General features: G+C 51.2%; 2 protein-coding genes and 1 long non-coding RNA gene across 4 annotated transcripts in view; 1 reads left to right on the forward strand and 2 right to left on the reverse strand.

Moving 5' to 3' along the window:
* The window catches only part of OPA3 (OPA3, outer mitochondrial membrane lipid metabolism regulator), a 61,362-nt gene extending 45,892 nt beyond the window's left edge, over nt 1–15,470 (reverse strand). Inside the window, exon 1 of one of the 2 annotated variants that reach the window (XM_015589329.2) lies at nt 12,605–15,470. In XM_015589329.2, the coding sequence (XP_015444815.1) occupies nt 12,605–12,746 (142 nt within the window). In that variant the 5' untranslated portion in view covers nt 12,747–15,470. The remainder of the gene's footprint in view (nt 1–12,604) is intronic. The other variant, XM_006911804.3, reaches the window with a different exon arrangement.
* On the forward strand, nt 7,956–19,177 carry LOC112479664. The gene is made up of 2 exons (XR_003046271.1): nt 7,956–12,707; nt 18,892–19,177. It is a non-coding gene; the product is annotated as an uncharacterized LOC112479664 (long non-coding RNA).
* On the reverse strand, nt 15,757–18,879 carry GPR4 (G protein-coupled receptor 4). The gene has a single exon (XM_006911805.3). It carries the CDS (start codon nt 17,745–17,747, stop codon nt 16,659–16,661), a length of 1,089 nt encoding a protein of 362 aa, XP_006911867.1. The 5' UTR covers nt 17,748–18,879; the 3' UTR covers nt 15,757–16,658.
* Nucleotides 19,178–21,466: the final 2,289 nt, after the last annotated feature.

Genomic DNA, 21,466 nt, shown 5'->3' on the forward strand with positions numbered 1-21,466 from the left:
AGTTGTTCCTTTGAGATCCTGGAGGTTTTTACACCTGGAGCATCATCGTATGACGGGGAAGGTGGAAGAGATTTGCCTTGTTTTCGTACTTTATTTCTCCCATAATTTACTCTCCTAGGAGCAGAGCCACTGGAAAGGAAAGAAGGAAGACGCAGCACACTCCCCGGGCACGACAGGTGACGCTGGCAACCCTGCGGGGGAGGGGGAGGGGTATGCGCACATGTAGCTCAGCATAAAGGCGGCCTGCCAAGTGCCACACAGACTGGAATACGATGGCGGCCTTCTCTGGGAGAGCATGACCCTGGAGTAACCTGAGTGTCCACGGGCAGGGGCCTGGTACCCACACTGTGTCCAGCTGCTTTGAAAGGGGGTGTGGACAGACTGTCCAGGTACGCTACGAAGAGGAAAACAGCTGGGCACTGAGCAGGGTGAACAACTGACCACCGTGCACGTGAGTGAACAGATGCACTCCCAGAATACGCTTGATTACACACGACCCTTCTGGAAGGTGACTCGGGGGCGACCTTTGGTGACTCCCTCTCTGACCTCTGACCCACTTCCCCACTCACCCTCTGCCCCAGTCACACAGGCCTCGTCACTATTCCTGGAGCCCAGCAATCATGCGCTAGCCCCAGGGCCTTTACACACGCTCACTGTGGCTCACTGCGCCTCACGCCCGAAACACTTTCTCCAAATTTCCACACTTCCTCACTTTACTGAAGTCTAGTCAGACAGTTGCTTCCTCAGAGAGGCCTTCCTAAACCCAGCTCACACAGCACCTGCCTCTCCCATCACACCTACCCCTTCTTCCCTGCTTCGGTGTGTCCTTAGTCTTTATCGCCACCTAACGCATAATATAGTTACTTTCTTGTTTATTATTTGTCACCTATCGGGAGAATCTCAACTCCATAAGGGCAGCAGACTTGGGTCTCTTTTTAAATGGTTGTACCCCAGTGCCAGCAAGTAGTGGGCATTCAGTAAATATTTCTTAATGAACAAGAAAAGCCGGAAGACAGGCAGGCAGATGGGAGTGGGAAACGTATGTACTTTTTACCATACTGCCTTTCAAACCATCTGAATTTTTCTACCATGTGCATTATTACCGACAATAATGGAATTAAATTAGAAATCGGTAATAACGAGAAATCTAAAAAGGCCCCAATATTTAGAAATTAGACTATATACCTGTAAACAACCCATGGGTCAAAGAAGAGGTCACAAGAGAAACTAGAAAATACACGTGTCATTTCATATAAGTTGTTGAATTTATTAGCATAAAGTTGTTCATAATATTCCTTTGGTATCTTTTTAATATGTGTAGGATACATAGTGATGTCTCTTCTTTCATTCCTAAATAATGGTAATTTATGTTTTTCCTTTTTCTTTATTCTTGATCACTAATCCTGGTAGTGGTTTATCAATATGTTTCGAAGGATCACCTTTTGGTTTTGTTATCTTCCTCTCCTTTGTCTGTTTTCTATTTCATTGACTTTTGCCCTTATCATTATTGTCTCTTGTCTATTTATTTTGGGTTTAATTGGCTTCTTTTTAATAAGGTAGAAACTCAGATTACCGCTTTAAAATCTTTCTTCTTTTTATATAAGCATTTAAATACATAAATTTCCCTCTAAACACTACTTTAGATGTATCCCATAAAATCTGACACGTTGACTCTTCACTGTCACATTTTCTGGATACATCTAAAGTAGTGTTTAGAGGGAATCATGATATTAAAACCTGACAGAGACACTACAAGAAAAAATTTCAGAACATATCACTCATGACCACAGCTGCAAAAATCTTCAGGAAAATATGAGCAAATCAAAGCCCGCAATATAAAAAAAGGGTAACACACCACGACCAATATATAAAAAGACTAACACACCGTGACCAATATATAAAAAGGCTAACACGCCATGTTTAATATTTGATTTAATATTCTTTAAAAAATCAATAATTTTAATCTGTAATAGTAACAGAAGTGTGGTCAGCCGGCCTCCAAGGTGGCCCCCGGCAACCCCTGTCTCCTGTATCGACACCCACGTACAGTCCTTCCTACCCTGTATGACACTTGGTCTGAATGACCCACAGAACATGGCAGAATTAGCAGTGCGTCACTTCCAAAATTATGTTATAAACACAATGCCTCTTCAGTCCTGGTCACCTTCACTCTTGGATCACTCTCGTTGGGGGAAGCCAGCTGAAGTCATGAGGAGCCCTCAGGAGAGGGTGACGTGGAGAGCGACTAAGCCTTCCGGCCAAGAGCCAGCAAAGAACCGAGACCTCCTGCCAAAAAACACGTGAGTGTGTCGTCTTGGAAGTGGACCCTCCAGCGCCAGACTCTGAGCTGGGCCACTCAGCTGAGCTGCCTAAATTCTCAGGAGCCACACTTACGGTAAAGGCTGTTTATTGTCACAATGTATTATGTATCATTATACAGTTATGTTATTATCAAACTGTTTATTTAGCAGATGAAAAAGCACTCAACATCACCATTCATCGGGGAAAAGCAAATGAGCGGGAATTTCACACCATGGAATGGCTAAAACTAAATATACTTTAAATGTAAATATACTTTATACTAAATATACTTTACCACGTAAGCCAGAAATTTCACTCCTAGGTATTTACTCAAGAGAATGAAAACGTATGTCCACGTAAAGACGTGTACAAAAATGTTCACAGCGGCTTTACCATTAATAACCCCAAAATCTGGAAACCCAAATGTCCGTCATCAAGATAGCGGATAAACGAAGTGTAGCGTATTCGTATACTGGAATAAAGGAAAAGAACACGCACTAAAAGCAATAAAAGCAGTGAACTGCTGATACACGCGGCGACAAGGAAATGGCTCGCAGGCTTCACGTGACCGAAAGCCAGATGTAAAGTTCGTGCTGCCCGATGCCACCTCCACGAAGCTGAATGACATAAAACGACTCTGCAGAGAGATAAGTCACAGAGGGTGAACAGACAGGAGAGGAAGGGACTTCCCAGGGAACTTCTTGGATGCTGGTGACGTGAGTATGCGCATTTATCGATGCTCATTAAACTATACACTTTAGATCCGGACACTGCATTGTACAGATACTGTACTTCAATAAAGAACATGTAAAAATCAAATATTAATAACTAAACCTTAGAGGAGGGGTTTGGGGGCCAGTGGGGATTGATTTCTTATTCTGTGTGGCTTCTTTCTCAGAGGTATTTCTCCACTCATAAACCACGATGATCATATAAACTCCCTAATCAGGTGGTTAACACCATCTGAGGACACAGAAAGCATAATAAATGACAACCACTATCATCGGTTAAGAAATTATTATTCAGAGTAGACGTAGCTTCGAGCTAGTCCCTGCCCTGGCTGCCTGTTCCCAGACATGCTGCAGCAGGTCCAAAGTTCATCCCAGCATCGTTCCAGGAGTTAAGACTTGTGAGCCAAAAGCGGCAGGAGCTTCCTCTCAAGGACTTGGCCCCATTCTCCACTACGGCCTCCAGAGACAGCAGTGACGTACAGTGAGTGCCCCAATCACCGGAGGGGATGCGACTGGGTCGGCCTGCCAAGCATCCTGGAGAATCCCACCTTCCCAACTCCTGGTCCAAAGGATCTTGGACTGGCCAATCGGAGCACTGCTTTTCCTCAGGCCACTTTCCTGGCTCAGATAGGGCTGTGATCCAAGCTGGACCCCCGAGATTCAGCCTGAGAACGTGGGCAGAACTACAGGGAAGAAGGACCTCTCGGTGCCCAGGAGGCCCCAGGCGGGTGATGTCCTCAAACGCGAGTTCCATGAGAGCGGGCAGTTTGGTCTGTTTTGTTGACTACCAAGTTAGTCATCCTTCCTATACTTCCTAGTACCGGTCCTGGCACACAGCAGGCACTAATTAAAGATCGCTGAATGAGTGAATCACAGTTCCTTAATGGACTGAAGCGTATTTCTGTCCCAGACAACAACCCCACCTCACTCTCCACCCGGACCCGGAGAGAACACACAACTTAGTACAGACAGCATCTGGAAATCTAAGAGGCACAAGGGGAGCAGCTGACGGAGAGGCCAGGAGCTCACTGTGCTCCAGAGTGGGGCGGCCCTGGGTTCAAGTCCTAGCTCTGCTGTTTACTTGCTGTGTGACCCTGCACAAGTGTCTCGAACTCTCTGCATCTCCATTTCCTCTTTTTCCAATTGGGGACCCTAATCCGTAGCTTGCAGGGAAGGTGTGCTCAGTCTCTTAATCTGTTGAAGCAGTGTCCAAGGTGGTAATCTACCTCGTGGGGGTGGCAGGAAAGAATTAATACTGGTGAAGACTACAATGGCCTTGGTGCTTATGATTACTAACTCTATATTATTCTTCGCCACCTTATTCACTCCCCTGTCATTAGACACTAGAAGTGATAGTCACCACCTTGACCCCCAGACGGCAAAGGGTGATCAGCAGTGAGGGGAGGCTCCTGGGAGCTTCTGGGAACATATTTTTCTCCTTGAAGAGCTCTCTCTCATTTCCATGTGCCCTGCACACGTATACACACAAACACACTTCCTTTCTTTGGACACTGCAGGATAAAGGCATGATGCCAGGAGCTCCAGCAGCCCTTTTGAGGCCTTGAGCAGAGTTACTGCCTGAATACAGAGATAGCAGAGACAGAAAGAGTCCTCAGGTTACCTAATGACATCACCAAACCACCAAACCAACCACAGTGCCACGTTCCTCCACCAACGATAAACAACATCTTTGATTTAAGATTTGATTAAGATTTATTGGCTGGGTTTTCAATTCATCATAGATGAGCACAAACTGATGTGTTTTGTTCTTTCTCTTGCAATAAGCATACATTTTGTAAATTCAGTAGGTCCCCTTTAAAACTTTGGAGGAAAAAAACCCCTAAAACCCTAAAACCCAAAAGTAAAATAGAATTGAATTCGATTTTTAAAAAATCAGAGATAAAAAATGGCAACGCACTCATCAGGGAATGCTGAGCCCTCAGTGGCGGGCAGCTGCTGCGGCTGGATGCTCAGAAGGCAGGACCCATGACGGTCTGGAAGCCAGTGGACGGCTTAGGGAAGAGGGGGGTGAGGGAGCTCTGAGCGAATCACCAGCTACAAAGAGGCTTAGGGGTCTGGAGCGAGGTCAGCTGGAGCCCGAGCAGCAGGAAAAGAGGGAGAGCCAAGAAACTGGAAATGGGGTAAGACTCTAGTCAGGGGCAGAGGCACATCCTGCCTGAGACATCAGGGTGGCTGAGTCATCGGGGTGGCTGGGACATCGGGGTGGCTGGGACATCGGGGTGGGCCTCTAAGGAACTGACCACAGAGTCTCAAGGAGGGGTGGACAAGGTCTTTCTTTGGGGCACAGGAAAAAAATATCAGAACTTCTGGTTATGTTTATGTTTTGAAGGAAGAGGAGGGAAGGGAAAGAAAAGAAAGAAGAGGAAAAGGAGGAAGGAAGAGGAGGAGGAGGAGGAGGGAAGAAATTGAGCTTTACCAGGCACACAGATACACTGAGGTCGACTACCCAGATGCGCCTCTCAGCAGGCAGCTGCCATCACGCCAAGGTGTGAGCAGAGTTACTGCCTGAATACAAAGATGGTAGAGACAGAAAGAATCCTCAGGTTACCTAATGACATCGCCAAGCCACCAAACCAACCACAGTGCCACGTTCCTCCACCAACGATAAACAACATCATTGATTTAAGATTCGATTAAGATTTATTGGCTGGGGTTTCAATTCATCACAGATGAGCACAAACTGATGTGATGAGGCCCAGACGCTGGAAGTGACACGGGCACCCTCTCCTGCCCGCTCAATGTAATGCAGCCCAGGCAAACAGACTCTCAGACATTCTCAGGCTGCACGTCGACCAGCCCTCACACAGGGGCTTCTTAAAGACTCCTGGCTCGGAACCCCAGGACTGAAGACTTAACGGTGTCGGCATGAGCACATTCCAACAAATGCCTCCACACGGGAGGGTGGGACTGAAAAATGAGCAGCGCGATTGAGCGCAGCCCACGGCACACTGCACTCGTCTGGATCCCCGTGCAGTCACGTCTCTGCCAGCTGTGACGGCTACACGCGAAGAATGCCAAAAGCAGGTCTCACAGAGAGCTGCGCTTGTGCATTTAACAATGTCTGCATGAGACGGCGTTTAGTGAGAGCAAAAATATTTGGCGGGTCCGTATATAGATAAAATAAACACTGTATTTTTAAAATATTAATTTCAACGCTTTTAATTTTTGTGGGTTTTTAAATGCATATACTATATTTGCAGTATCATAAGCTAAATATATGTGACTGCTAAATAACCATATACATACACACACGCAGAGGACAATGCACAAAAAATATTTCCTGCACAGAAGAGCATAATGAAACCTTTTGGAGGTCACTGGCAGCAGCCCGGCTGTCACCATATCTGACTTGGTGCTCTGGGGATGATACACAGACTCCAGGGAAGTGATTTTCAAACACTAGTGCACACGAGAATGCTCTGGAGAATGTTAAAAATAAAACATCCCAGGTGGGTCCGAGCAGGGCCTGCAGGTGGCGCTCCTGGGCAACTAAGGGGAGCGGCCCACAAAGCTCCCTTCTGCCCCTTCGGATGGGCCACCTTTCAGTCACCAGTCCTCTCGGCAGCTGTGTTTAATCTGGTGTTTCTTTAGTTCTTCTACTAAGCTCTGAACGTCAATTGCTGTACTGGTCACTTCTCAAAGTTTCACCTGGTTAATTTTCTAACTGCCTGGTTATTTCTTTTTATTGTACTTATGTTTTTTACATCCCTCCTGTTTTACCCTCTTCACACATCAACACGGGCACTTGACCTCCACATCCGACCATCCCAGGAGGCGCAGTGCGTGCAGGCCCTGCCTTGCCCTGCCGTGCCCGGCCCTGCACGCTGCGGCAAGCTGCATCCTGCGCTCCCATGAGCCCGGGCGGCCTGAAGGAGCTCCCCACGCCGCGGGCGGGGCGGCGCCCCTCCGGGGAGGGTCTGCCCGTCCTTGCCGGGTGCTCCAGGCACACAGACCCGAGTTTATTTCCAGCCTGCTGTTCCCAGGCCCTTTCAGAGAGTAATTCAGGCCCAAACCCACCTGAGGGGCAGTCAGTGGCCACAAATTCTCAGAGGCGACCTTCGGTCTCCGCCTGGACCTCAGGCCATGTGCCTCCGCGGGCTGCGTTTTTCTGGTTCACCCCTCCCAATGAGGCGCCTTTGCCAGGACCCGCTTTAGGGAGGCGGTCAGTCCCCGGGGCCAGGTTTCCCACGGCATGGCCCGTCCGGGGGTGGCAGGCAGCCCCAGGGCCCACTCCCCTCCTCGGCCTGGCTCTCGCTCTCTCCTCGCTCTGGGAGGAGTCCCTTTTCTCCCTTGCTGGTACCGCCACTCATTTCAAAGGATGCTTTAAGCAGTTTATCAAGCTTTAAGTAGTAGGAGGCTCTCTCCTCGGCCACACTGCCCTCTCTCTGGCTGACTCTGTCACTTTTTTTTTTTTTACTGAGAAATATAACTCCAATCCCAGCGCCTGATCAGACAAACAAAACCAACGCCCCAAGCTAGTGAGAAATGTTCACACGAAAGCCCAGAGCCTTCCGCCTGACATGAGCCCGTGAGGGCTGACTGAGGAAGAGGGATGACACCATCTAGAGCAGCGCAGTCCCCAACTTTTGTGGCACCAGGGGCCGGTGCTCCTATGAGGATCTAATGCCTGATGATCTGAGGCGCAGCTGAAGCGGTGATCCTGATGCTGGGGAGCGGCTACAAATATGGATGACTGCTTGCCCGCCGCTCACCTCCTGCTGTGCGTCCTATTCCTGAGAAGCCATGGAATGGTACCAGTCCGCGGCCCGGGGGTGGGGACCCCTGTTCTAGGGGCTTGAGGTACTGTTTGCTCAGCCGTGACGGGAGACCCGGGAGCGCACACTGAGAAGGATAGCGCTAAAAAAAAAAAAATGATGAGATAAAAATAATAACGATGCCTGACATTTCTATACATTCCCCAAACGTTTATGCAGCAACTTAAAGGCCAGTCACTGCTTAATGCTTTACGGATATTAACTCGTGGAATCAACCGAGCAATCCAATTTATAGATAACAACATTGAAGCCCAGAGAAGTTAAATAACTTGCCTGGGGTCACGGAGAAGGTGGCAGACCTGGCCCTCACACCAGGCAGCCCAGTCCCAGAGGCCTGTCTTCCCGGCTCCGCTGCTGATTACTGAACTCAGAAAGTGCCAGGCCTGTGCTAAGGGTATTCGTGCTAGCAACAGATCCTCCCATCTCACCTATGACGTGAGTGCTATTCTGCACACAGGAGGAAACCGAGGTATGGAAAGGCACAGCGACTTACCCGGAACACTAGTAAACAGTAAAGCAGGGATCTGAGTGCAGAAGGAGGTTTTTAGCCTCTTCTGATAAGAACATATGATAAGAACAAATTCTGTACGTGCTCATAGCCAGTACCAACAACCAGATGCACATGCTCAGTGTGAGCCAGGCCCTGACACCTGCTGCTTCCTGCATCCTCAGGTGAGTTCTACTACCACCTTCATCTGCCAACATGGAAACAAAGGCTCAGAGAGGTCAGGTTGCTTGCCCAAAGCCATGCGGCTAATAATTAATGCCCAGACTCAAATCCAAGAGCATCCACTGTGTAGCAGACTGCCTTTGGTGACCCTCCACGTCGCTCCCCGTACAGATCCCACCCCACACTCACTCTGGTCTGTGCCAGAGCTGCCTTTGACCAATGGAATGTGGGGAAAATGACACAGTGCTGTTCCAGGCCTTGCCCGTGAATGGCCTGCAGCTTCTGCTTCCTCCCTCCTGGAAATCTGGCTTTTGGGAGCTCTGAGTCACCATGTGAGAAACCCAGCTACCCTTGGTTTAGTCACCTCTGTAAAGCCCCCTTTGCTGTGTAAGGTAACATACTCAACAAGTTAGGGACTGGGATGTGGCCGCTGGCGGAAGTGGGGCATGATGCTGCTGCCTGTGAGTGCTACACTACAATAAGGACCAGCATGCTCTGACGGGATAAGCAGAAACCAGCTGGAACCTGCCAGCTGCCCTGAGACATCCCATAGCTCCTCTGGAAGTGTCAGCAAGTGCCCTTTGCAAGAGCTGCCTCAACCTGCCTGGCAACATCAACCTCCTTTATTTATTTCTCCCCTGGAAATCTTTGTTTAAAAAGATCCTTGCCTCCGCGACATGCAACATAGTGCATGCATCATCAATGAGTTCCGCTTTGGGGATTTGCTGATCTTCCCTCAGGCAGATGCACCTACCACTCCAGCCTCTCCTGTGAGAACATGCACAGCCGGGCCTACTCTGCTGAGCGAACCCAGCCAAAGGCACAGTCGCTAGATGTGCTTGCTGGTCAGCTCGGGAGGCCTGATCTGGGAGAGCACAAAGATGCTACTGGCTCTGGGAAATTCTAATCACACAGGCTGGGGGCCACAGCGAAGGGCCATTAGCAGTGTTAAGATAATAACAACACAATAAAAAAAGTGTAAAGATTAAAGTCAGTGTGCTCCAACACCTAATAGCATCTCCAGCTAAAACTGTCCCAGACTGAGCTCCCGGTCCTTTCTGTGAAACCTGCCCCTCCTCCAGTCTGCCATGTCCCACCCAATCCACAGGAAATCCTGCGGCTCTACCCTCCAAACAAATCTCCTGGTTATTCACTACTAAGGGGAAAAGGAAAGGTTCTCTCAGTGCTCACTACCTTAACCAAGGGATCCAAGTTAGCGTCACAAATGACGGAAGTGACGGACAGCAGGAGCCCCCTGAGGTGATGTCCTTAGGACACACCAGCAAATCTGTGGTGTTACTGCCAAAGATGCTCGACGGGAACCCGATCAGAGGAAACGATCAGAAAACTCCAGATTGTGGGACACTCTAAGGGGCAACTGGCTTGGACTCTTCCAAATGTCATGAAAAACGAGAAAGGACAGGGATGCTGTTACAGAGCAGGGTCAGCAAACATTTTCTGTAAAGGGCCACAGAGTAAATATTTTAGATTTGTGGGCCACACGATACGCAAAAATATGTGATTATGGTTAGCAACTGTACTGGTAACCATACCATATTTTGATTTCTCCAATTGTCCCCCAAATGCCCTTTGTACTGCTTATTATTTTTTTTTAATCTAGAGTCTACTCGAGGATCATGCACTGCATTTGATTATCATGCCTCTTTGGTATTCTTTAATCTACGGCAAGGCTCAGCAATCCTGCCCACTGCCTGCCTTTGTAAATAAAGTTTTATTGAAATACAACCATACGCATTTGTTTGCCCACAGGCCCTGCATGATCTGCCTGCCCTTCTTATCACCACCGGTTTTCCCTCTGCCCTCGGTCCCCACTTAGTCTCTCTGCTCAGCTACGATGGCCTCGCTGTTGGCCAAACGTGCCACGCTCACTCTCTCCTGCCTTCAAACACTCCTTCTGCATCCCTGATGTTTTCTCCAAAGCAGTTATTATTATCTAATATACTTAATATTTTAATTAGTGATTTTGTTTATTGTCTGGCTTCCCTTACCCCGAGAATTAAAGTCCCTGAGGACAAGATTTTTTGCCTTTTCTTTTCTGCTGTATCCACATGTACACAATAGCCACAATTTAGTGCCAACCTCTGACTTAACACCGTATATCCATTTATTCCTCACAATATAAAAATTATTCATAGCATAAATGCATATATAATATACAGTACACAAAATGGGATTAATGACAGTATCAATCTCATAATAATTTGTGAGGATTCAATGCTAGAAGCCCTGTGAAGTGCTTACCACACACTGTGGTACAAAGCATGTGCCCATTCAATGTTCCTATTATATAGTGCCCACTCTGCAGAAGAAGAAACTGAAGCTTAGAGGGGTTAAGTGACCTGCCCAAGCTACCCAAATGGGAAGGGGTGGGGCCCAGAATGGAACCCACGTCAGTCTAACTCGAGAAGCCACTTTGTACACCACAGTGCTAAGACATATCACGGCTTGAGAACAAGGCAGTGGCAGGAAACAGAAACCAGCTCTGGGAATCCACAGCACGGGATTTCAGTCCTGCCTCTGGCACAAACTCACATGCGACCTCAGCAATTCACTTCTGTCTCAAGGCCTGCGTTTTCTCTTCTATAAACTGGGGAAAGTCATTTCCCCTCCATGACATGGGGATAAAATGAGATAGGTGACATGAAAGGACTTGGTAACTGTGCAAACCAACACTCTTCCAATCTAAGATGTGCAGCACTGGCAGAGAGTTCACCAAACACCAATGGATTAAGAATTTTAGGCCCTGGAATGCAAACTTTAAACACCCAAATTTATAAGGAAAAAAACGTGTATTCCTCTTAACCATTTGGCCTTTGTATGTGTCCCTCCTTCTTCCTCCACGTCATCCTTGTCCCCGTGTTGTCTGGTGAGGCTCTCCTCACCCTTCAGGTTCCAGCTCAGAGGTCTCCTCTGCCAAGAAGCCCTTCCTGAACCCCAAGCCAGGTCAGGCATCCAGTGGGCTCTTCCATCCCAGCTCTGCTCATTTTAGGTCATCACTCTTGCAGGATGGGTCTGTCCCCACTAGACTGTGAGCTCCTTGAGGGCACAGACTGAGGTGATTTGGTCCCTGCTGTTTCACCGACACTGCCCAGCACAAGGCCAGGCAGAGCTGATGCTCAGAAAATACTAGCTAAATGAAGTGATGGATGGATAGATGAATGGTGGTTCTCTGATCCAGCAAATTACTTTAAATGTCCTTATTTTATGCTGACATAGACCTATAGCATATAGTTCATCTTTTAAAAGTAGCTCGTTATTTTGAGTGTGTACTATGCCCTTCAGATCTCAGCTTGGGCTGCCCTCCTCTAGACAGCCTTCCTGGCACCATGCCCCTGGATCAGATGGCCTCTCTGAGATCCGAAGTTCCCACCACCCTGACCACTCTGGCTTGACGGGTCATGAGTGTGTCTCCCAGCACTCAGCAAAGCGCCAGCACAGTATGTCTACTGAATGGATGGACGAATAAACACGATGTGTCACTGGATTAATGAATAGATGAATGAATGTTCGCTCTGATTAAAACCACCCTTTTGCCAGATTCCCAGGCCACGTCCCCGGACCCCAACTTCGCCCTGAGCCACACTTCTAAGCCAGGCCTCCTTCCCGGAGTATAACTGGGGCAAACCGATGTCCTAAACGGATGATGTACAAGGACCTCTCACCTCCAAGACGGGAGGAAAACTGAGGCACGAGATGGAGTTAGGGAAGCTCAGGCACCAAAGGATGGCCTGGCAAATGACCCCGTCTGGTCCCTCCTCAGCTCGGCCCCTAGCTCCACTCTGTCCTGGAATACCTCGCCCAAATTACTCTCGTCCCCCACACTATTGGCTCGCCTAGACATCAGTCTCCATGCGCTCTCTTCCTCTATTGGCCAGTATTTTCAACACGGGAGCGGGCGCTCTGCCCCACCCCTTAGGACAAACCCGTCCTTACGATTGGACTACCCGCATGCCCTTATCCCAGGAACCCTCCCTATTGGCTGCAAGACTTTGCCGGTTCGAGCTGTGATTGGTCGTGAACCCGGAGCAACCACCTAAGAGGGGTTGGAGAATGGAAAGGTTGGAGGGACACGGGGTCAGACTCACGCTGAGCCGGCGGGAGGCAGATATAGGTCTTGAAGAACTCGCTTCGGCGGGCGGCCTCCTTCATGCGGTTGGCAAGCGGCTTGCTGATCTGCCGGATGCCCAAGTATAGCAGCTTCGCCATAGGGAACGCGCCCACCACCATCTTGGCGGTCGCACGGGGCACGCGCAACCCTGCTGACTGGGCGGGGCGCCTCCAATCTCTCCCTCCTCCCCCGCCCACTCATCGCCGTGCGTGCTTGCGTACGTGCGTACGCTCGGGGGGGAGAATGCAGGGGCGCTCCCTGACGTCACCGCGTCATCGCCGACGCCCGGGCGTCCGTTTACTGAATATGCAAATATACGGCGGAAGCGAGGCGGTCAGAGGGCGATGCGGTTAAACGGCAGCTCGCTGGAACGTGGATGGGTTCCCACGCCCGCGTGGCTGGTGTCACCGCGCTCTTTCGTGACGTTACGTACCTAGATGGCCTTTTCGCCCAAATGAGGCCCTTAGTCCTAATTAGGGCTAATGAATCCCGAATACACCTACCCCCGCAGATTAGAGCTCTCACCGTGTTTGCGAGAAAGCTCTCTTTCGTCATACAGACCTGGTCTGGGATAACAGTTCCGTCATTTACTTGCTGTGTGATATACTGGACGAGTGACTTGACTTCTCTGGGCATCAGTATTCTCATCCGCAAAATGTGAATCATAATAGCACTCACTACTTTACTGGGTTATGTGAGGTTTGCATGCGAATCTCGAATGTAGAAAGATAGTGAACTATGTCAAGTGCTTAGAGTGGTGCCAGTCACATAGTAAACACTCAATAAACAGCCCTTATTACCGTACAAGTATTAGCATCATTTTTGCTAGCTCTAGCATGAGGATGTATTTCATCTCCAGAAGCAGCTAATCCAGCCGCTTCCCAAGTAGCCGAAAAAGGCCCAGAGAGGGACAGGGGGCTGGCAGGAGGTTCCCCAATCAACAGAAGTTGATAGCCCAGCATCTTGGCTAATAAAATCATACTCGTTCTCAAGCCCCATTGGGGGCAAGGGCCCCCAGGGAGCTGACTCAGGAAGAAGTTTAAGAACATGTCCCAGACTGTCCTCCCTCACCCAGCAGGGAGTAAAATTATATAAACAAGATCAGGAAGGGGTGGAGAGAAATTTCTAGATGGTGGAGTGCTGATGGGTAATTGAGAGATTCAAGGAGAGGCAGAGGGAGAGAAGACAGGAGCACAGAGAAGTGGTATGCAGGAGGAAGTGAACATTCAGGATGTAGAGTCGGGCACCCTGGGCTTTCCACCCCGACTGCCCGACCATCTTTCGTCAAGTGTCAGGCACTGACGGACCTCCATTTCTTTATCTGTAATGATGGCACTGGCATGTTTGAACCCAGATGTTCTAAATTATATACTAAGAATGCCAAGACCATAAAAAGAACCCGTCCCCAGGATCCCTTCTAGACTAAAGTTGCAAGGGAGCTTGGGGCCTGTTCAAGGTCCACATCCACTTGGTACCAACCCAGTTTACAGACTGGCCAACTGAGACTAGAGGATGAAAATGATTTATCCAATATTCCAAAGGTCGCCGGGATGAAGCTGAGCCTGGGATTTCTTGAGTGGCAGCCCACAGTCGTCTCCTCATCCCTAGAGAGTAACCCTGGGGCCCAAAGACCTACTGGGGGACTGAGGTCCCCCATGCTGGATTTAGGAAACTTCCAAACTTGTACATGACTTTTTTTTTCTGTATAATTCACTGCTGTTTCCTCGGTTCCTAGAACAGTGCCTGGCACACAGTATGTGCTCAATAAATATTTATTGCATGAATGGGAATGAGCATTTGGTGGAAGGATAATGTGCAAGTTTTTATCCGATTCTCTGAGGTGACTGTGTTCAAAGCGTCTGGCCCCCTACATCTCCATCTCAGTAGCTTTATGGCCGTGAAACGAGATGAGAAAATTACCAGGGCCCCCAGATCCCAGGCTCCCCTCCTTTCCCTCCCCCCAACACCAAAGCCCCAACTTCCTGCATCTCAGTAACCCCCCTCATACAAAACCATTTTCTTCTTTAAGTTTGTTTTTTTTCTTTATCCCCTCCTCCCTCCTCTTCATTTCTCTGAGAAGGGTTTCCAGGAACCTCTTCTGGGAACTTCTGGGGCAAGGGAGGGAGAGGTGTGTGTGTGTGTGTGTGTGTGTGTGTGTAGAGATCATTGCATCTCATCAGGAGCTTGGAGACTATTACACAGGGGAGGAAGAGAGGGAAGTGACCTATCAGGAGGGGTGAAGCCTGTGTAGATCTGAGTCCTTCCTCCTGTTCTCCAGCCTGGTTATAAATGAGGACCATTTCTGGTGACTCCTGGCGGCCAGGGAGGGAGGGGGATACCAGCCATGGCAGGCAGCCTTGGCCATTCTGGGGCGTGGGAACAGACGCATAGATGCGGAAGAGAGAGAGAGCCCAGGGTGGCCCCAGCTGACTCACCGCCTGTGTGACCCTGGGCTAATCACTTGGGCTCTCCGGTGACCGCCCTGGAATAGGGCCTGGGATCATTCCCAGAGGTCTTTCCAGCTCAGGCTCCCAGTCACCCTTTTCTCAGGATGGGCAAGAGGCTCACATTGCACAATCCCGCAGGTCCTTGTGCTTTTCTCATCATTTCTTCAAAATAAATCCCAAAGCTGACCACTGCCCCTTGCTCACTCCACCGCCCACCCTGGTCCAGCCGCCAATATCTCTCACATGGACTAATGCAGTCACCGCTTCACTGGGCTCCCAGCTGCTGCCCTAATTTCCCGTTCTGTTCCCCAGCAGCCAGCGAGATCCTGTTCACATTTAAGTCAAATCACATCCCTCCTCTTGTGGCTCTCATTTATCTCAGAGTAAAAGGCAAAGTCCTCACCAGGACTTAAAAAGCCTCAAAAGATGGGCCTCTGTCCCCTTGCCAGGGGACCTCCCTTTTCTGTCACACTTCATCTGCACCGCACACTGCTGTACATGCTGTGCCTCAAAGTTCAGGCTCTCTCTTCCTTCAGGCCTTCGGGCTGCTCTTCCCTCAATGCTCTTCCCCCGACAGCCACAGGGCCGACGCCCTCGCCTCCTGCAGGTCTTTGCTCAAACGCCACCTTCTGAGTGAGCCCTTCCCTGACCTCATCTAGATCACACTCCATGTCACTCTCCGTCCCTTCGATTGGCTTTATTTTTCCAGTTGCAAATATCATATTCATTTTTATTTACTCATTTACCATGAGCCCCGTGAGGGTGCAGCCTGGGCTGTCTTGGTCACTGTTGTATCCCCATCCCCTGCCAGCACAGGGAAGACAATAGGCACAAATAAATCTTAAACAAATGAATGAATAAATATCCTTCCCCTGGTTCCACACTTCCTTCCCCAGCCTGCCCTGCTCACTCCGCCTCCAGCCAGTTGACCTTGATTGCCCTTCACTTGGGTTCTGACATGCTCCCTCTTCTTCCTCATTCCTGATTTGGAGAATGCTGTTTATCCAGAAACTTGGAGTTGCTCTGTCCTCGTCTCTCTCCCCTACGTGACCGGAGGCTTCCCAAAAGCAAACGCGATCACTCCACGCTCAGTGAATTTCCCCTTCCACTTTCCCCTTGAATCACCTACTTTCACCTCCTTGTTGGAAATAAGCCTAACTTTTTTCTCTTTTTGTCTTGACCTTCTGGAAATTTAATTCACCGGTCCCCTCCTCCAGGAAGCCCTCTCTGACCTCCAGACTGGGTCAGACGTCCCTGGGGTTCCCTCAGACCCTGGCCTCCCCTGCCCGAGGCTTTCACACTCTGTGTCATCACTGTCCACTAGAGTGGGGACCCGTGAGGGCAGGGCCACCATGTCACTAGCACCAGTGAGCACAGGGCTGGATGCAGTTCACCTGAATTGGTAGGGGTCATGGTGGAGGATGACGGTTGACCAATGACCCGCCAGCCTCATCATCGTTTCTCTGTTTTCTTCTTGTGAATGGTAACACAGCCTTATTTACATACAATTTGCATATACTGGCGGAGGAGGGGAAAGGGCGTGTGGGATCGGATGTGAGGAGTGGGGGCTCCACGATTTGAGGTTCACTGCACCGGTGGCAGCATCTTCAGCTGCACCTGGTCCCCCTGGGAGGGCAGGGCTGCCGCCCAGCCGGCCACCATGGCCTTGGCCGCGCTATTCCTTTTGGAAGCGAGGGGCGTGTCCAGGGTGAGCGAGGCGTTGGCCATCTCCTGGGGCTTGTCGCTGGCCAGGAAGCGGAGCAGGTTGTGCAGAGCCTTGGCCACGTCGCTGCGAGCGCCCTCATTGACGAGGCAGTAGAGGATGGGGTCGGCCACGCAGTTGAGGCTGGTGAAGGCCAGCGAGCTGTGGTAGGCTGAGAACACACGCTCCTCGAAGCCACAGTCCCAGGGGCGGCCCAGGTAGACGGCACTGCGGGAAAGCAGGAGCACGTGGTAGGGCGCGAAGCAGACCAGCACGATGGCGATGAGGCTAAGGGCCAGCCGCTTGATCTTGGCCTTCTCCTGGCGCTCGGTGGACACACTGCCCCTCACGGCCCGCAGGATGCCACGGTAAGACAGCAGCATGAGGGCCCAGGGAAACAGGAAGCCCACGAAGACCCGGTAGAGATTCATCCAGGCCACCCAGCCTTCCATGGGGAACTTCTCGAAGCAGAAGGTGTGGTTGTAGCGGTCACGGAAGAGCTCGTCGTGGAACAGGGGTGCCGAGTTGGCGCCCAGCTCCGTGGCCCAGACCACGGAGCTCACGGCGACGGCCGTCTTGACGCGGCGCAGGCGGGCAAACCGCAGCGGGTAGGCCACGGCCAGGTAGCGGTCCACGGAGATGCAGCACAGGAAGGCGATGCTGATGTAGATGTTGGTGTAGAAGATGAACCCGAAGAGCTTGCAGGACCCGGGGCCGTGGATCCAGTTGTCGTGGTGCAGGAAGTAGTCGACCCACAGCGGCAGCGTGCAGATGTACAGCAGGTCGGCGATGCTGAGGTTCATCAGGTACACGCCCAGCTCGTTGCGCTGCCGCACCTGGCGGTAGGCGGCCCACAGGGCCAGGCAGTTCGTGGGCAGCCCCACGCCGATCACGAAGATGTAGAGGGATGGCGGGAAGAGGTGGTCCACGCGAGAGTCCACGTGGCAGCCCTCCCACGTGCGGTTGCCCATTCTCGGCGGCGCTCGGGCGTTCAGGTGCTTCCCCTGGCCCGGGGGGGCTGTGGGGCCGCGGGGGGCGGGAGGCCATCGGGCCTCCTGAGCCCCCTCCTTGTGGGCTCAGGGGAACATGGCGGAAGGCGGTCCACAGGGAGGAGATGAGGTTGCTTATGAATCCTGGGCCGGGGGCCGGGCAGGAAAGGGCGAAGCTTGAGAGGGGCCGGGCAGGATAGAATTACAACAGGAGGGAGGTTTGGGAGGGATTAACAAAGAGCTTCGTCAAGGGGGTGTTTATAGACCCAGTCTGAGTATAAACGAGGGACTATTGGGATAACACAAACAGTGGCTGAAGGGGATATTTACAGAGACAGGGATGAAGGCATCAGTGGGCCGTGGGGAGAGGGAGCTATCTGTACAGAAAGGAGAAATTAAGTATGGCCGTGCCGAAGCAATGGTGGGGTGGAATGTACTAGAAGACAGAGGAAACATATAGGATAGTGTCGAAATGGGACAGGGCTCGTCGTAAAGACCAGCCGATGTGGGCGGCGGCGCTGCCGGTTCCTAGGGCCCCGGGAAGAAAGGAGAAAATAAGTAAAACAGCCGCTGAGGAAATGACCAAAAAGGAGGTGTCCTGGCGGGGGGCGCAGACAGAAAGGAAGGCCTCCGTCTGGGGAACGTGGGAAGAGTTTTTCAGGAACAGGAAGGAGGTGAGTAAGAGCCAGATCAGAGGAAGGTTGTAGATGGGGCGGGATTTGGGATTTGAAAGGGGCTGGGGAGGGACTCCGGCTTGGTCCTCCTGGGGGCTGAGCGGCTGAGAGGAGGTGGCCCCACCTCGCGGGTCACAGCTGACTCTGCACGCCTGTGGGGAGAGAGGCCTGCAGTGAGGGGAGTCGCGGACTGGCCCCTCGCCCCATACCCCTCGCCATTAACTCCCACAGGCTGCAGGGGGTGGACACCCCGACGAGGTGACACCGAGCCCCATTCTAGAAAACGGATCTCCGGAAACACAGACTCGAGGTGTCAGATGTACTTGCCTAACGTTAAAATAATGACCCAGCTCAGATTTTAGAACTTTCTTCCAGAAACCGTGTCAAACCAGCCCAAGGATCCTGTCATGCTTTGGAAAATGCCAGATTAAGTGAACCCTGTCCTTCCACAGACACGGAGAAGGGGCCCAGAGAGGCTGGGTCACTTCCCACGAGGGACCTGCTGTGCAGTCTTGGACTTCTCCCTTCCCCCACCTGGGCCAACAGCAAGGCAGTGATGGAACCAGAACCGGAACCCTGGCTGGAGCCAGCCTCCCACTCCTAACCCGGGGCACCCCATTCTGGACCGTGCTGTCGATGGTGATAGTAACAGCTGGAGCTTACGAGTCCTACTTCCTAGCAGACCCTGTTCTAAGCACTTTAATGGGTATAAATTCATTAAAATTTATTGAACCGCGTGAGGAAAGCACTGTTTATTCCCCCCGTTTGACAAACTGAGGCACAGAGCGATTCGGAGACCTGTCCAAGGTCCTGATGACAGGAGCGTGGAAACCTCGGCTCTCACCCCCTTTGCTCCAGCCTGTGCTTCCGTTTTCACTGGAGAATAACTGGACAGAGAGAGGTCCGGGGCTCACAGCGGGGGCTGGGGACCAGTGCTGCTGAGCGCTGGGGGGAAGGGATGAGAGGGGGAGGGGCTGCCGGACTCCATCAAGGTCGGGGAGCAAGGGCAAGCCCGGGACCAAGACCTGCGGTCTCCTCCCTCAAGGACCACTCCCTTCATTGCCTCCACCCTTCTGACTTTTCCCAGTGAGAACCTCAGGCCTGTCACCACCCCCTCCTTTGGTCCTGGGAAAACCCGCAAGAACAGGGCAAAGGACAGTCATGGACCAAGCCCATGACCGTCGTCAGCCCCGGAGACAAGGGAAGCAAAGGCCTGAATCTGTGGTATCTTAGGAAACCATCGTACTGAGGGGCTTGCACGGGTTTAATATTATGGGCTTAAAAATATATATCTTAACTGGAAGCCCTGTCTGAGACAGTGACAGGGAGACGCTGCTCTGTGTTCTCTGTGAAATCAGGGGGCGCCTCTGAAGAAGCCCCGAGACACACTTTGAAAACCACTGGTTGCAGATAGGAGGGAGATTGAGGGGCTGAGTAAAAAGGTGATGGGATTAAGAAGTGCAAATCGGCAGTTACAAAATAGTCACGGGGATGTAAAGTACATCACAGGGAATGTAGTCCATAATATCGTAGTAACTGTGGGTGATGCCAGGTGAGGGCTAGACTAATTGGGGGGGATCGCTTCGTGAATTGACAGATGGCTAGCCACGATGCTGTACCCCCGAAACTAATATAAAATAACATCGAGTGTCTACCGTAATTGAAAAAGAAAAAAAAAAGAAAAAATATATAAAAAAGAAAAAGAAAAAAAAAAAAACACTTGAGCCAACTGGACAGATGAGGAAACTGAGCTCCAGGTCGGGGAGGGGATAAGCCCACGACCACACAGCGGGTCCCTGGAAGCCTCCCAGATGCCCGAGCACCCTTCCACAGGAAAGTCCTCTTGGCTCTGCCGAACCCCACGACAAACCCTGAACCTGTGCATGTCTGAAACCCCTGCCACTGCCTGCTCGGGGCCGCCATCACCGCTCGCTTGCCCGGACCCCTACAATAACCTCCTCGCTGCTTTTTTGGTTGCTTTCACCTCACTTCTCACGTTGCATCCAGAAATGTCTCTCCAACCTGGAAATCAGCTCTGGTTACTTCCCCGCTTGAAACCCTCCAAGGGCTTCGCACGGGCCTTGGGGTGAAATCTCAGCTCCTTGCCCCAAGTGACAAGGCAGGGCCGGACTTTCCTGCCCACCTCCCCTCCCCTGCCCCAGCGGGCTCAAGGCCAATGACCTTCTTTCCAGTCTCAAAACCTGAGCCCTTACTGTCCCTCCCCGTGGAATGTTCTTCCTTCAGACCTTAGGACTAGCTCCCCTGCCTCCTGTACCCCCTCAGGGAGGCCCCTGCTACTCAGAGTCCCTTCCCACCCCCCTACTCACATGTCCTTGTACCTTGTCTTTGTCTGTCTAGAGCGGACATTCCAGTAGGTCAGTCTCTTTCTGTTGACCGCTGTCTCCCGGGCATACGGTAGGTGCTCAGTAAATGACTGTGGACTGAAGGAACACAATTTGGTCAGCCCAGCCCCCAACGCGGGCTCCCTCTCCCCTTGAGGCAGCACCACCCCCGACTTCAGGCTCAAATAAGTCTCTGTGGGGTCCCAGAGAAAGAGGTGGGGGTGGGGGAGCGAAAAGGGCAATTATTACTATGCCACAATTATTACTATGCTACATAACTGACTCGAAAGGTCAAGATTCAATCCTGCTGGGTGCGTCCTTCCCTCTGTGGGGTCCTCAGAACGGCTGCCTTCATGGCTGGAATAGCACAATCCAGTCCCTCCCTTCAAATCAGACCCCGCCCCACCCCCCAAAACCACAACACCTCTCACCCCTCCCTCAGACTCTAGGTCCCCTCTGTCCTCCCTCTTCTTGGGACATGGAGGGAATTAGTTCTTTTTCAGGAGCCTCCGTTTCTCCTTCTTATAAACGAGGTGTACAACTTTTATACGCGTCACGTCAGATATAAAAACGCTTGGTGATATCATCTATAAATTATGTGGTATTGGAGCAATTATTACGATGCCACAAGCACCGGAGAGCTGAGACTGGAAACCCGGTTCGTAGTGGGAGGTGGCTCCCAGAG

This window comes from Pteropus alecto, unplaced genomic scaffold (assembly GCF_000325575.1).
Source record: "Pteropus alecto unplaced genomic scaffold, ASM32557v1 scaffold194, whole genome shotgun sequence".
Lineage (NCBI taxonomy): Eukaryota > Metazoa > Chordata > Mammalia > Chiroptera > Pteropodidae > Pteropus > Pteropus alecto.

Excerpts from the sequence above, each read along its gene's own strand:
- GPR4 (XM_006911805.3), bottom strand. The coding sequence starts at position 17,747 with ATGGGCAACCGCACGTGGGAGGGCTGCCACGTGGACTCTCGCGTGGAC.